The following is a 16,949-nucleotide window of genomic DNA, read 5'->3' as shown; positions in this document are numbered from 1 at the left end:
AATCTCAAAAAACTGAACAAGAGTACATATTATTTCACTTATGTGAATTTCTAGAATAAGCAACACTAACCTACGGTGGTAGAAGTCAGAATAGTTAGGTGTATAAGGATGAACTGGAAAGGGGCATGAGGGAATTTTCTGTAATAGAAAAGTTGTGTATCTTTATTGGGGTTGCAGTCACCAAATCCCAAACTATACATTTAAAATCTGTGCATTTTATTGAATGTAAGTTATATGTGGGGTGTTTTTTTTTTAAGTACTAATCATCTACTGGATTCTAAAGTTAAGTATAATCTACTGTTGTAGAAAGCATCTAATAAATCTTACTATTATTAAAAACCAACACAGGCCATTCAGAAAGCAGATATGAAGCTTTAATTCACTGTGGGCATTTCTGTGACCAATACTATAAACTTTTCACATGTCTTCGTAGAGATACATCTTTTAAAAGACACAGGTTTTTTTACCAAGTACGGTGAAACATACCACCATTCCACTTTGTTAAGGGCGTATTATAAATATCATGAGCCACTGATTAAATATAAATACATAGGTTGATACACATTAGAAAGTTTCCATAATAAAAAGAAGTTTAAGAAAGGCTAAATACAATGAAAGTTTACATACATTCTTCACTTTAATTCTACATATCACATCACAGTGACAACCAATTACAGTAAAGTCACAACTGCTTTTAGATGATAGTACATTCAAGTTTCTAAGATCCAATTATTTTTATTTCCACAATGTCAACTCCACACTGCGCTTTCATTTCTAGAGAGTAGACCAGCTTTTGGACTGCAGACCAAGTTTCTTGTGCAAGATAATTACTATTTTGATTGTGACCACTGGAAACTGAATTTATATATACTGTACTAAAAAGAGACGAGACTATTAAGTATATAATAATATGGAACTCTTCAGTGGCAGTATTCAAGAGAAATTAAAATAGTAGCCTGAAAACGGGTTTTAATTGATACAGCAGTCTACATATATTTCAATTAAAAGATGACATCTGTCAAAACATTTAGAAATAAATATATAGTACAGCCTTCCCCCTTCCAAAATGCTGCCTGGAAGAAAAGTTCCAAGCTGAATTAAGGGGAAAAGTGGGGGAAAGAAAAAAAAAAACAACAAAACTCAGAAAACAAACATGATATGCTGCTCTGAGCTACAATGTGCCTGAGTCTGTTTTTCCACTGGAACAAGTTTTACCATCAGTTCCACATCACTTTAGCATCCACAGTCCAGAGGAAGTCCTTGAACAGCTAGTTCATATTCTACAGAAATTGGAAGGACTCCCAAAACCCCTCAACGAATTGTACAAGGGAAAGCCAATCATGTGTTGTTTTAAAATCTATGTGAATGTCGAACATAGTCACAGCCATTCTTTTAACAGTCATGCTAGAATAAGTGATGAAAATATACGCACAGCTGTACAGATCACCATTAAACACAGGACAAATGCCATTTGATGCATATCAAATAAGCTCCCAAAAAGCCAATTTGAATATATTTATTTTCATGTACTTTGATACAGCATTAGAAGGGACTGCATGTAATCACAGAGACTGCTGCAAACAACACTTGATGCTACTAAGGGATCTATTAAGCATCAGGCATGCACGACAGTTACCTTTTAAAACTTCTTGTGTATATATCTTAAGATTTCTATTTATAAGCTACAATACGTTTAAAGCATTTAGTCGTTTTTAAACCAAATATTTCAACTGGCCTATGTTTATGTGGGGGAAAAACAAAAACTCCCTCCCTGGCCTCAACACCCAGAAGTAGAATTAAACCTTCCTCCCCAATTTGATATTTCAACTTATTTTATATATGTCAGCCTTGAAATTCCACAAGTGGGGAACATTCTTATCACTACTGAATGGACAGTATGATTTCCTGGCAGCAGTCTACCCACTGCACGCGGCATGCCAAGCCGTTGGGCGTTACGAGATAAGCATGACTGTGCTGGTGGTTACAGAGGACAAGGATGGAACAGTCTCTTCTTTTTACTCTGCATCTTATTTCAAACGAAATGAAATGAAATCATTTCATTACTACAAACTAAAAAAACTCTTTTTTTCTTTAACATCAATGTAAGAGTGGACAAAACCAAAAACATTGTCGTCTTCAAGTATGTGGCAGAACAGAAACTATCTTGATTACGTTAGGTCACCAGGGGTGGGGAAGGGAGTAGAGTTTGTTTTTCCATTTAAGAAGCATTCCAGTCAAATAATCACAAACGCTTACAAATTCAGATTGCTTGGTTCTCAGTCATTTATGGCTTAAAGTACTGGATTTGAAAACCACTTCAGGCTAAAATAAATTTATATGAATAATGCATAGATCGTATATCTAGGAAATCATGCAGTAAATAAACATTCTCATGTACACTGGAATCTTAGTGACGAAAAGGGTCTGCAGGTGTGAACAGTAATGTTTCTTCCCTTTTACCAAGAGATTACGCCCAGCAAGATCCTGGCTTTAGGCCTAGTCAAGATCCTACTTGCCAGGGCAACTTGATTTTCTCAGATTGATAAAAGAAGCCAATGTCACAAGACATTTGCAACAAGGAACTGACTTGCCACGCATGCAGGTGCTGTGAGGTCCAAGCTAGGCAGAAGGAGACTCTTGTGACCCTGCCACCCTGCTGCAAAGCCAATTGGGAGTATCTGACCAGCTGGAGTATCAAATGGGTAAATGCTGAGAATGACCCACTGGAAATGTTTATTATCTTAGTATCTTTTACAAATCTATCTGCCCTTGAAATCTCTTTCATTTGGGAACTGCCAGGGAAAGATGCACTCACTATTCTTGGTTTTGATATGCCCCTACCACATGAGAATTGAACTGAACCACAATGATTGTAATGTCGTCTCGGTACATCCGAGCCAGCTCCTCAGGAAGACTAAGCATTTTGGAGAGGCGCTCGTGATCAACGGTCCCAAACTCGTTGTTGCCCACTGCGTGACGAATGAGATGCGTTGCTGCGTTCTGGTCCTCGAATACCGAGGACATCTTGGCTCTCCTCTCTGTTAAAAGGCCATGCATCTGTCCTAGAGTCACCTTGTAGCCGCCAACAGCTATTGGCTGTTGGTGATGCATGCCCGTCAGGTACTCGCCCACAATCCTAACCACATCCTGCCTGTGCATCGTCTCCCAGAGCCCATCAGTAGCCAACACTAGAAACTTATCCTGTGGCCTTAATCGGTGGTAAGTGACCTCTGGCTCAGCAGTGAGATAAGGAGGCGTGTAATAATTAGGAGGGATAAACTTGGTATATTCATTGTCGTTCAACTGGTCTGGGCCTGATTCTATCACCCTCTTTTGAAGGTCAATGCTCCATTTGAACTTTACGTCTCCAAAAGCCCTAAACGGCATCAGCAAGCCAAGAAGCCGATCCTGTTTCACCACACTCTTGGCTTCATTCTTTGGGTGTTCCAATTTCAGCCGTTCCAGTTCTCTTTCATTCTGAGCATTGTGGTCATTAGAGAGAGTGACTGCTGACCAAGAGCCATCCTCTTCCTGCACACCCAGCATGGCTCTGCTATCGCCAGTATTGGCCACATGAAGGTCAACACCATCTACGTGGGCCACACAAGCGGTGGCCCCAGAAAATGCCACTCGGAGCACCAGGTAGTTGAGGAAAGAATTGGGATCACCAACTTGAGCCTCCAAAGAGATGTCATTGTCAAGCCTCTTGAAAGCATTAATTAAAGCCTCCTTGACATCGATATCAGTAGACTCCCCAGTGTTGAGGTCTATAAGTTCTTGCCAGTAAGTCCTCAAGCTGTTGAAATACAGTTTGGATGCCTCCTTACTGAAGTAATCATTGGGGTGCTTGTGCCACTGCAGAATGGGCAGCAGTGCCCGGCCGCTCTCTACTGCGTTTTCAATCTCTAGCAAAGTCTCATGGGGTAACAGAGACACGGCAATATAATAAAAGAGTCTCTCACTGACTGCCTGGGAGCAAGCGCAGCCCGCATGGCCGTCGAAAACCCCCAAAAGCATCCCTCTGGTCTGCAAGCAGGTGGCGGCGCTTCTCCGGTCCTCGATGGGCGCATTTGCAGGCAGCTGATTGCTGTCAAATCCAAGGACAGAACTGACGTTTTTGCCATCGAATTCTGGCACTTTGAAACTGTACTCATTAGCTTTCAGGATGCTGTTGACCTGTGGCGGGGTGAGGTAAAATTTCTGCGGCGTGGAAGCGTATCTCCGTCCCTGGCTGTACTGCCACCAGCTCTCCTTCGGGCGGCAGAAGGTAGCGTACGCCGGGTGCGGCGCGTACCGCAGGCGACTCTGCGCGAGGTACGGCGCCGAGCAGCACAGGTGTCTGTGGTGGCAGTAACACGCGGTGCCGGAGATTCTGCTCAGCTCACAGTTCCGGATCAGAGGGAAAAACAGTTGAGTCGGGGCTGGCATGGCATCAGAGAACAGCGGCAGGCTGGAACTTCTGACGGGGATTCCTAGACAGCAATTACACAGACACACGCAAAGGGAGGAGTTACATTTCACTTCACTGCATCTAGCCTCGCTTTTGTAACACATATTTAGCAGGTGAATCGACATGCTAAGCCCTGTGCTGGGAAGCGCTATGTTTTATATGCCTACTGTGAACTATTTCTACAGGGTATATTCCGCTAAGCACAATTCTCAGTCACTCGTGAAGCCAGGACTGTAGCCTCGCTTTACTTTTCTCTTTTCCTCATATTTCTTTGTGCAGCGCAGACTGTACAGAACGTACAATAGATTTGGCTGGGTAAAGCCGAGGAGATGAAGATTATATAACACTATGCAGCGGCAGTCTACCTGGCCAATCACCCTCCTCCCTCTCTATCCTTAAGAAGGCCCTGGATCTCACAGACTGCACAGGGACTCCTCCCATTAATGACAATCGTATGTCTGGGCTTGTGGTCAATTGTTAACATTCGATTACACAAGGTTATCACCAAAAAGGTATTAGAATGCATCCCTAACATATATGTATATATATGTGTATACAGTCATGAATTGTTTTGTAAGTTATATACATATACCACACTGTGTCAATATAATGTTCATTGTAACATATATAGAAAAGATCGTCCATAATGAATAAAACTAGGAACTCCACTTTTCCCTTCCTGGACCCCAGAAGACGGTCTTGCAAACAACACCTCTCCAGACCACTGTGCCAATTCGGTGAGCTTAGGAACAGAGGTCTGCCACCAACCTGCCAAATAATCCTGGAAATGTCAGCTTACCTCTTTGGGCCTCACCTCCCTAGGTTGTAAGTGAACACACAGAAGCAGGTGCTACCAAAGGCCTCTTCTGGGATTCTATGCTTTTATAAGAGTTAGCTGAAGTCAGGCTTTGAAATCAGATGCTGGTTTCATTTTTTCATTAATTTACTGTACCCTCTGTGATAAAAAAAGTTTAAGTATACTAGTAGCTCTAAGACTTTGTCAGTAATGTAAATGCTTTCAGTTCTGGTATTTAATTTACTTGCTAGCATTTTCACCTACTAATCAGTCATAAGGGAAAGCTACAGAAATACTATTTTCATCCATTATGGATCCCAAGTAGAACTCAATCCCTAGAAAAATATTTTCTCTTACATTAAAAAAAAAAAGTATCCATTTGCCTTTGCAAAGCAATAGTTAAGTAACAGTTTAAGGTTTGTATAAAAAAGGTACACATTATTAATCAAGAACAAAAACTGTAATACTATATGACACCGAAAATATTTTGCCAAACATTTATCTAGAAAATTTTATGAAGGTGTATCATTAATCCAGATAATTCATGCAAGAAAAAAAAACCTCTCTTCCTTCTCACTAATATATATTTCCCTTGAATTCTTGAAGTATTGCTTCAAAAAATTCATCTGGCCTATAACAAAATAGACTTTAGAAACACTTTATTAATTTCTTTTTTAGAAAGAAATTAACACGGGGCTTGAACTCAGGACCCTGAGACCAAGACCTGAGCTGAGATCAAGAGTCGGACAGCTAACTGAATGAGCCACCCGGGCGCCCCAGAAATACTTTAAATAAGGAAACACATGCAGTAAACAAAAAAAGAATACAAAAAACCATTTGAGTCTTAATATCAGCAATTCCTTCTTAAGTTTGACCCCATTACAGGAAAAAAATGTACAAATATCACAGAGATTGTTAGCTATAAGTTACATTACTTTCAGGTACCCTCCTTTGACAAGTAATTGGAGAAGTGAAAGTGGGATGTGGGAGAGCAGAGAAAATCAAACACTGACTAATAACTGAGTCTTGTTTGCTTCCGTAATAAGCACTGCATAAGCCAGGCATACAAAACCTCTTTTGCAAGTGACAGAAAGTACCACTATTTTAAATGTACTATTGAGGAAGGGATTTGTTTAAAAAACTGAAGATAAGCACAGGCAACAGAAGGTAATGATGAGAACTTTGGAAATAAGATCAATAACTAAATAAGCATTCTGAAATGCAGTAATGAAAAACAGAAATTCCAGAAGAACCGGAATCTATCAAGACTAACCACTCAAATAACTGCACTTCAAACTGAATACCTGAAAGTTATCCAAAGGTTAAGGGTACCTGATTGAGCCAGGAGATGGGCTCAAATGTTGGGCCACATGACACTGGCTTCCAGACATAAACCATATCTCTTGTTAGATTTGCATGCAGAAAGCATATTAACTCATTTCATGCTTTGTATAAAGATTTTCTATTATTAAAAATATAAACAGATGCCCATCTTAAGAGAAATTTTCTCTATAACTTTAGACAAGTTTGCATTTATACTATTTTAAAATTTAAGACTCTTCCAGGAAGAAGAAATGTTTGTTTCTGCATGGAATGTAAACTGAACCAAAGTACGACTTTGTGTGTGCGGGTATGTGTGTACGTGTTTGCAAGGGGGACGTTGGTAGATGCGCAACAGCTTTTGGTTAGATGATGTCTAATCAAGGAATAACAAGTCCAAGAAACCTGCACTTTCCTTAAATACTTTGTTTTGAAAATTTTTCTGCTTTTGTAGTTGACTGCAAAATGAATGAAATATTCTGGCAAAAGAACTGATTCATGCAGCAGATGCTCTGAATAATACATAAATTCAAACAGCAAGCACTCAAATACTCAGGTAATACATTTTTCCTTTAAGGCAAAAGTTCTCGAGATTAAAAAAAAATAAAGCAGAGTGGAATTTATCAACTGTATCTTTCAGTTATTCAGGAGCTTAGCATATGGACTGAGACTGTATCCCAATTCCCCAACTCTCAACATGCCTTCAAAAGACAAATTCTTAGAGAAAATGGAATTCATGAAAACTCTGCTCTGTGATTAATAAGTGTTCTATCATCACCAGTACACATGATATATTCTCTCCATCAGATCAGATATCCTTAGAAGTCAGAGTACTTTCAAATGCTTCTTTAAACCATAAGTTAGCATTCAAAAACTCTGAGTATCTTCACAACAACAAAACCCCACAAAACTTTTGTGGACAAACTCGCTAAATTAATGAAGTAGAAAGCCTTGATTAGACAATTAAGAACAGCAACAAGGTACAGTGCTGGTAAACTGCAGCGGTGTCATATTTTCAAGTGATTTCTGACCACAATCTCACTGAAAAGTCCCCATCCGGTGATCCAGACTCAGCCACCTTACATGCAGCATCTCGGTCCTGGGCAAATTTGGCCCATTTTGCTAATGACTAATAAGCAAAGATGCACTGCAATCCGAAACAGGAGAGAGACCCATCCATTCTTAGTGATGTGCTGGGCAAAGCCTGTGCCAAGAAACGATGCCACCTTCATTCAATACACTCGCGGACCATATTAATTAGAAAATGCTGTTAATACCGCACTGACTCCGGAGCTCTTTAGCTTTCAAAGCTTTTGGTGTAAAACGGGGCGGGGGGCTATACTAGTCATTAAATGTGTCAGAACCTCAGTTTATGTAATCCAATTGCATTAAACATTCTGTATAAAGACTTTTCAGTTTCTCAGCATTTTCTGGAAATGCCTAGCCATTTCACAGCTCCCACTCTCTCTACAAGAATGAAGAAACCGATTTCCCTCAGAAGACCCGAAGCCCCAAGCCAGCACTTGTTTGATTAGTTTCCTTTGTCCCTACCTGAAAATTGCACTCACTAAGGTATCAAGGCTATCCGGGTCCAGGACCCCTTTGTCCCCTTTTTCTATCCACCTCACCCCGTAATTCCACGGCGACCCACCTAAAACCATCCACACACAAAATCAGTCACCATCCTTCCTGGGTACCCAACGCAGGTAGTTAAGTGAATACCTACCAATTCGTCTGGGCCCGGGACACACACACATTCTCCTGTCATCACAACACGGAGCCGACAACATCCACAACCCGCGCGGACAGCAGCAGCGACAGCAGCACCGGCCCATTGAAAGCAAGGCAGAGATGCTCATTAGAGGAGGCGGCGGCGGGGGAGGCGGGCACGGAGGAGGGGCGAGCTCTCGCTCCAGCCCCGGGAATGGGGCTGGGAGGGGGGGAAAGGACAGAGCAGGGAGAAAGGGGTGGGGAGAAGAAGGAAACCAAACAAACAAACCCACCCCGCAGGAGAGGCAGGGACGCAGCCCGAGGCGGCGGGGAGCCAGAAGCGAGCAGAGGTGTGCTCCTGGACCGGCCCCTCCATCCAGCTCGGGCGCGGAGCCCACCGGCCCCCGGCATCCTCCAACCGCTGCCACCCCGCCCGGCCCACGCTGCGCCGGCTTCGGTCCAGAAACCTAAGGCAGGGCTCGGCCCCGCGGCAGAGTGCCGTGGGGTCACCCCGGACCCCGCGATGCGTACGGGGGACCCTCAGGCAGAGACGCCACGCCGCCGGTGCCGCACCTCCCCGGAGCTCGCCCTCCCGCGGGTCCCCACGGCGCCCCCAGCGCTGCGCTGACAGCGGCCGCGGCCGGCCCGCCCCCCACCCCGAGCCCGCGGCGGCCCCTCGGCGCCGCCACACCCGCCCGCAGCCCCGACGCCCCCGCGCGCACCTAGCGCTCCGGGGCTCGTCCCTCCCCCGCCCCGGCCGCCGCCGGCCCGCCCTTCGCACGCCCGCGGTCGCCGCTCCCCACGCGCGCCGGGCAACCTCCTCACAACTTTGGGCGGGTAGCGGAGGATTCCGGACCCGGCGGCTCGGGGCCGGGAGCAGGGAATACGAACCGGGCACGCAGGGGAGGAGCCGCTTCTTCCCGACGAGGAGGCGGCCGCAGCAGCAGCAGCAGCAGCGGCGACACCACCCCGCACTCCTTCCGGGCCGCCCGGTTTAACTCCCCGGAGTGCGGCCCCAGGCCCCCAGCTGGCCCACTCCCTGCCCCGCCGGGCCTCCACCCTGCCCCGCCCGAACGTCCGGGCCAGAGCACTTCCCGCCTCCGGATTGGCTGCGCAGAGGCGAGTGGGCGGAGAGGAGGAGAGCTGGCCCTGCCCGAGGCGGCGAGGGGGGCGGAAGAGCAGCCCGCTCCGAGCCAGCTTTGTGACGTCGTGGGGGTCAGACAATCCCTTCCATTCCGAGCGAGCCGCTCATTGGTTGCACGGGCCCGCCTCACGTGACGGCGCCCGGTAGCAGGGTGGAAGGTGGGGCTTCGTGGCGCTAGGGACCTGAGACCGGCTAGGCGGGGCGGCGTTGAAGCGGCTGGCGACTGGCGGGGTAGGAAAGAAGCTTTGGGGCCCGCCCAGCATCCCCACAAGCTGGGGTCCCGGCCGAGCTTCCGCGAATCCCTGGCACCTCGGCGGGGGACCGGCCATGTGCCAAGTGGCCAGGCGATTGAGCCTCCCTGCGCCTTCCTGGTGGGCCCAGGCTTCGTAGTATAGGCTGCGGGGACAGGTCTCAGCCCAGCAAGGGAACGGAATTCCCAGCCTTTTGCCCTAGAATAAAAGGCACGACTATCCCAAAGTATCTGTTGCCCCATTCACTTGCAGATTTTAGAAACATTAACTCAGATAATGTTTTCTATCGTTTTCTGGACACCTAGGGAAAGGAAGCCTGTCTAAATAGCAGCAAGAAGTAGGTGTGGCAACTAATGAATCATCGAGCCTTACATCGAAAACCGGGGATGTACTGTATGGTGACTAACATAATATAATAAAAAATCATTATTAAAAAAAAAAAAAAAAGAAGAAGTAGGTGTGGGCGGGGAATTATTTTCCCGTAAGAGTGGGTTTGTGCTCTGAAGGGCTTTGAAGTCAGTATTGCCTCGTTTCCCCTGGGTACCCCTGTAACGGAGAATGCAACCTCTACAAGTGGGAAAGTACTGGACTTGGAGTCAGAGGACCATCATCCAAGTCATTTCTGCTCCATCAGACTGTTTCTGTGATGTGAGGTTAGGCTTGGGGTGGCATTGGAGTTCTGTGATTAAGCAGAAGACATCCTGAGGGCGTCTTCATTTTCCTCCATCCCCACATATCCCCTCTTTATGGGAACTGAGTCACTGATAGTGGCTTCTAAAAGCTTCCTTGAAGATGACAGCAAGTTGAACATTGCACTTATCCTGGTTAGTGTTAAAGTTTACTTTGATTTATTAAGCGTATCTGCTTACTAGCTAACAAAGTTCATAAAATGATGTGAGCTGGATATAAAAACTGTCATGTTAATAGTATTGTGAAGTTTTATTTTTAGTAATCTTGCATTATCTGATTTGTATGTAATAAAGAAAAAAACTTGATATACACAAAACAGTTGCCAAGAACAGGTTCTTCATAGTTCCCGAATGTTATCAGCTGCCTCCTCTATTCTCTAAATAAATCAGAAGAGAGCTTTTTTGTTCAGCTCCAAGCTGCCCACGAAACTCTTGTAGCTGCGCTAAGTGGCCTTCATCCCCGTTTAGATGGTCCATCTGCCTCACTTGCCCCTTTCTTTTTACTTCTCAAATGAGCTTCCCATAATTTTGTAAGTATTCTTCACCACCCTCTTCCCTATTAGTCTACGATTTATTTATCTGGTTTTTTTCTTGGTTCATAGAAACAGTAGAATGTGGTTTAGCATATAAGTAAGAGCAGAGCTGGAGGCAGGCTGCCTGGGTTCCAGTCTCAGCTCTGGAGCTTACCGTGTAGTCTCGGGCAACCTTGTTCTGGCTCGGCTCTCTCATGTGTAAGACAGGAATAAAAATAGTGATAACTCACAGGGTTGTATTACGTAGGTCAATGTATATTGTGCTAAAGAAATTACATAGCAGGTAGTAAGGGCTATGTAAGTATTAGCTGTTATTGGGGCAAGTGGCTGGCTCAGTCTGTTGATCTTGGGGTTGTGAGTTCAAGCCCCACATTGAGTGTAGAGATTACTTAAAAATAAAATTTTAGAAAGTATTAGCTATTAATTTTTTTGACATGTGTCCAGATAAGTGTGCCTCTTTTAGATTTAGGACTCCTAAAGAGTGGGAGATCCAGAGTCTTAAGTGCAATATGTTCTTAGTTCTTAGATACTAAGAAGTTAGTCTTAAAACCTTAGGATATCAGTTTAATATCCATGAGGAGTATCACTACCTCTTAGGCCCTATTTTGCAGGCATGGTGACCAGTTAACTAAAGGTTAAGAGTAGATTTTTACAAGTTTCTGCATAAGGTCTCAGAAGTGAAGTTTCTATACCAGGCTTGTCTGTTGTCTGGAAACTTTTTCCCAATGACTGCAAAAGTAGAGTAATGAGACTCCAGAATGTATACATCCATATCAGTGACCTCTTCAAGTTGTTACCTTGGTTACATATACTTTTATTCCACACCAGCATTGCCATTATTCAGAACACTTTTAAAATTACCTCTTCAAATTGTTTTTGTCTGCACAGGAAATTCCAACTTGTTTTACCATAACCAGCACCTTGGTTTTTATACCAAAATAGCATTGATTTCCCCCATCTTACTATTCTTAGTTCTAAATGACCTGGCTATTTCTGAAAATAACACGCAGTCTCAAAAAACGAGTATTTGCCACCATTAAGTATAGTCAAGTATAGAATTTGTCAGGAGTTTTGAAGGCAATGTCAAGGTATTTCTGGAATCAGAATAAAGGCTCCCCAAAGTAATGGCCGTGAAATAAATTCATTTAGAGGTGCAAGTTTTGTTTTCTCGCTGCAAAGTTGTAGGACTCAGTGATAGGTATACTATAAATAGTCCTGCAGAGGAATCAACCGCCTGTACCTCTGGGGGAGATTCTTGAGTATCTCAGCCTTGTCTCCTCTCTGCCTTGGCTTTCTTCCTGTCTCTAGATCGCCATTCAGCCAGTCAGTAGACTTGCTTCAGAAGTGCTGTTTGTTAGCACATGGTCATCTGGCCAGACAAGGGCAAGTCCTTGGGTGTGCTGCTCTGACCCCACAGACCGTTTTAGCCACCAGAACACCTGTTGTCACTTGGACATTGGAAGGCATAGAAATGAAGCTCTGTGACAACCCAGGATTGTAAAGGAGGGCTGGCAGAGAGGAAGGGGTCTCAAAAATAGTCTGATGCCAAAAAAAGGGCTGTGCAAAAAGACCTATTTTGTCAACACACATGCTTTCTGTGACACCAGTAATGCAAAGACAGTTCTTAAGTGAGACGCTTGACAGTCATTTTGTTGCCCTAGAATAAACCTGGAAACGAGCAAGTACTGAACCAGATTGGCCTGTTGTTCTGGTGGATGGATGACCAAACCCTTGGGGGTATTGGAGGTTAGCTGTGACAACATGGAGACCGTCCAGCAGAGTGTCAGGGGTACCAGCCAGGGAGCTTAAAATAGACTTGCATATGGGTCTGAGATACTGTTGGCCCCCTGGCTAGTGACTTACCTTCACCTTTGCCAAAATCAACAGTCAGAGGGAAGGGAGGCGGGGTCTACCACACTCCTCTTTAAGTCCTACTTCCCTCCGGATCTTTTTTTTTCCCCCTCCAGATCTTGAATAGGAAATCCAGTATTTACTGAGTACTTAAGCAATAGGTATCTCTTTTATTACCATCCCAGGGTTGAGAGTTACTTCTTTGAAATGATTCGGAGTTATGCAGTGAGATGGGCAAATCACCTATAAGAGAGACGCAGAATACGTACTGTAGCTCATGTCATGTGGACTAGGGGCTGTAAAGGTGCTTTCACAGCTCATTTAATATTTTAAAAGTAATCTGTTGTCATAAGAATTCATGAGGCCATAGTATGTTTGAGGTGGCTGGAAAGAAAATAAAGCTTCATTCTCTTGCAAAACTAAGGACAAAAGGCTCCTGACCAGTAGGCAGGAAGTTTCTGTGCATTAATTTAACATGACAAAGAATATGAAAAGTGTGTGTCTGGGGTTGCTTAATTTGAGGTTCTGGTGCTTTAGTAAGAAGGCTGCAGGTCTGGGGACCTGAGTGGCACATCTTTCAATAATCCTTGTTAGTGGGGCTGTCTTAGAATATTGAGGTTGACATGCGTGCGGGAGATTGGTGTTGTCTAGCCATCAGACAATCTGCCAAATTGATTTTTCATTCAGTGTCAGTCTATAGATGGATTCCCCGGAATACAGAGGATAAAAGGTGAAGGAAGGGCTTCAGGGGAACTGAGACATTGGGGTAGGTCCAGAGCACCTTATACAACAGGTGCTGATTCTTGGTGCCTCTGAAGCAGGTCAGGCCTGTCTGCAGACTTCGGGAGCAGCCCTCACTCTATACACTCAAAAATATAGCTTAAAACCTATAATTATTTGCTTGTCTGTACACCTTAATGACTAGAATGTAAGCCTCTCAAGGGCAGGGACCATGTCTCTCTTATGCACCGATGTAAACCCATGGCTTGGCATACAGTGAGAACTAACAGGTAGGGAGTGCTTTATTTTACCCGGTTCTAACTGCCCTGTCTCATTATATCCTCCTAACACTCACATGAGGTAGGTGTTATCATTCATTTCGTTTCTCAAGAGAAGAAAATGAGTCTGAACGAGGGCAATTTGCTCAGGGTTACCGACATAGAAAGTAGTAGAACCATCTGTCCCAGAGCTTGCTCTCTAAGGCACTACGTTGCAAGGACCACCACCTGTACTAGGTGCTCAATAATGAATGAATGAACTCATTTGAAATGAAGAAAGAGGTGGCATGTTGCAACAGATGAATACAGTGTGACAAAGAACTGAAGAAAGTTTCACGTTTTCATCATGGATTTCAGGTCCAACTATGTATTTGCAGCCTTTTCACCCGTGCTTCCTGTGTCTGCGACCAGCGATAGGTTCCGTAAGGCTCAGTGTTATCACCTCTGAGTGACCCCATTGTCAGCGTGCTGCAGGGTTTGGTCAGGGTTTTTCAGGAGAACCAACTGTGGCTCTAAAAGCATATTTTTCTTGGAAGCCAGATATTAATGTTTGTAGATGAATACCTAATGGATTCGATTCAAATCCTAGTAATAAAACTATAGATAATTATATGATACAAAGTGAACTGTTTAATCTGTCAAAAGCTATAAATTAAGTTTAGTTTAAGCGTTACTTTTATTTTTAAGCAGTATCAGCTGGAGGGAGAAAAGTTCAAGGAGAGAAAGAAGACAGACAAATTAAAGTGGAGTGTTAGTAATAGCTATTGAATTATGTATTCGGTTTCTGCCAGGCACAATGGGCTCTGGAACGCTAATCAGAATACTTAGGTAATTACTCAGGTACAATATCTGGGTTGAGATTTTTATCCCTTAAGGCATCATGGTTTTGTGAAATGGGTATAGGTTGGAGTCAGGCCTGAGTTCAAATCCTAGCTCTGCTTCTTATTAGTTGGGTAATTTTTCAAAATTTACCCAATAGCTTCAACTTTTAAAAAAATCTAAGGCACGTTGTAAAGATTAATGATAATGTCAAGGAAAATACCAAATGACGGCTGCCAAATGGTACCAAGTGGTAGCACTTAAATGAGTTCTCTATCTCTGCTGTAAGAGATGGCCACAGATGCCGTGGTTAACAGCACACACATCTTATGGTTCTGGAGGTCAGAAGTCTGAAAGGGGTTTCAGTGGGCTAACATCAAAGTGTCAGCAGAACTGCATTCCCTTCGGAGTCTTTAGGGAAGAAGCTGTTTTCTCGCCTTCCCCAGCATACAGAAGCTGCCTGCCTTCCCAGGCTAATGGCTCCTTTGTCCATCTTCCAGGCGAGTAGGGAGACCTCTTCAGATCACTAACTCTGATCTCCTCCACTGCTTTCCTTTCTAAAGGACACTTGCGATTCCATGGGGCCAGCGCGATAATCCAGGATGATCTCTTTATTTTAAAATCAGCTGACTGGCAACCATAATTCCACCTGTAACCTGAGCCTCTCCTTGCAATGTAACAGCAGCATATTCATATGTTCTGAGGATTATGATGTGGCCATCTTTTAGGGAGGGACAGTGTTCTGCCTGCCACAGCACTTTTCTCCCGTAACATTTGTTCCTTCATTCATACACTTAGGAAAGGAAAATATGATTGGTGAAAGTACCTTTACCCTCCAGAAATCTGTTCAGGTAGAGAGCTTAGATTTTAAAAAATTAAAAATGGGGTGCCTGGGTGACTCAGTCGGATAAATGCCTGCCTTCGGCTCAGGTCATGATCTCAGGGTCCTGGGGTTGAGTCCCGTGTCAGGCTCAGTGGGGAGTTTGCTTGTCCCTCTCCCTCTGCCCCTCCCCCCACTCATTCTCTCTCTCCCAAATAAAATCTTTTTTAAAAAATAATAAATGAATTAAAATACACAGATAATTATATATAACTGATAATTTTATTAAAAATCTTATCAGAAAATTAACTGACAAGACAATTTGCAACAGGCCCTAATGTGAGCCATTCAAGTTTGTGCTACAGACTTTTGGAGGAAAGATCACTTAGGTGCATGAGAGGCAAAAAAAAATCACTGGAAATTTTGATTGTCTATAAGAATGAATATAATAAGGGTGCCCCCTTCCTTCCCCAAAAGATGCATGTGGCCTTAGTTTGCTTTAAGATAAGAACAATGGAGGTGATAGCCTCCTTCCATTCTGCCTTGGTGACTCCCCACCAAACTTTGAAGGGTGTAGAAAATCTTCAGTGGAGCCAGAGGAGGGCAACCAACAGGGTGAAGAGCCAAGAATCGGAACGTGAGAAGTTTGGGAATATGCATGGTGCGATCTTCAAGTACTTAAATGAGAGTCACACAAAAAGAAAGCTAGATTTTGAAAATTCTAGTTTGAAAACGCTAGAATAAATGTGTATCAGTTAGATTTAAACTCGGTCTTATAACTTTATGTGGTTATAGTTTTCTGAAATTGGAGTGACTGCCCCTTGAGGTAATGAGTTTCCCATTACTGAAGGTATCCGAATAAAATCCAGACGATAGTATGAAAGAATGAGCTTCCAAAGCACTTTGTTCATGTCTCAAACATCGTATTTACATCGTTATCATTTACATTCCAGTCTTCCTGTATGAATTGTTACCTCGTTCTAGGCTGAGCCTATCATACTCATTTTTACCTGGTTTAGAAGGTATTCACTGAATATTGAACGGGCGAGTGGATGGTGCCTGGATGAGGTTGAGGCTGGACAGAGTGACCTTTGGGGTCTCTCCAACGCTGAGACTCTCAGTTCTCTGAGCTAGGATTTGAACTAGGTTTAGAGAGTAGAATTGGAATCCAGAAAGGAGGTGCTGGTGGTGCCTTCTAGGCTTCACAGTATGGAAAGGCCTAGAGAAGGGATAGAGCAAGTCTGAGTGAAGGTGCTCTATTGGGTGAAGAACAGGAGTTAGAATTGGGGGAGAAAGCTGGCTCGTGATTTCCTGCAGTCTGGACCCAGGCTGACACTTGGCTAAATTGTTATGAAAGAAAAGTACTCTGACAATCACATGTGTCATGGCTGGATGGGGGATGGCTGGGGGCTTAGTGTGGACTGAGTTATGTACCTCCGCAATTTGTATATTGGATGAGGGTGGGGTCCTCATGATGGGATTAGTCTCTAATAAGAAGAGACACCAGGAAGCTTGCTTCCCCACCCTCCCTCTCATGCAAGGACACATAGAGAAGAGTGCCATCTGCA

General features: G+C 44.0%; 1 protein-coding gene across 2 annotated transcripts; it reads right to left on the bottom strand.

Annotated features, from left to right (window-relative positions):
* Positions 1-352: 352 nt before the first annotated feature.
* Positions 353-9,336, bottom strand: PDP1 (pyruvate dehydrogenase phosphatase catalytic subunit 1). Of its 2 annotated transcripts, XM_026495729.4 has the most exons (3): positions 9,168-9,336; positions 8,293-8,327; positions 353-4,472 (listed from the first exon to the last, which is right to left on the bottom strand). In XM_026495729.4, exons 2-3 carry the CDS (start codon positions 8,321-8,323, stop codon positions 2,815-2,817), a joined length of 1,689 nt encoding a protein of 562 aa, XP_026351514.1. In that variant the 5' UTR covers positions 8,324-8,327; positions 9,168-9,336; the 3' UTR covers positions 353-2,814. The 2 variants fall into 2 exon arrangements, with proteins under 2 accessions (XP_026351514.1, XP_026351516.1); XM_026495731.4 differs by lacking the exon at positions 8,293-8,327 and having other exon boundaries at positions 9,168-9,286.
* Between the last annotated feature and the right edge of the window lie 7,613 nt (positions 9,337-16,949).

The sequence above is a fragment of the Ursus arctos genome, unplaced genomic scaffold, assembly GCF_023065955.2.
Source record: "Ursus arctos isolate Adak ecotype North America unplaced genomic scaffold, UrsArc2.0 scaffold_6, whole genome shotgun sequence".
Classification (NCBI taxonomy): domain Eukaryota; kingdom Metazoa; phylum Chordata; class Mammalia; order Carnivora; family Ursidae; genus Ursus; species Ursus arctos.
This window is presented reverse-complemented; position numbering and strand designations above follow the sequence as displayed.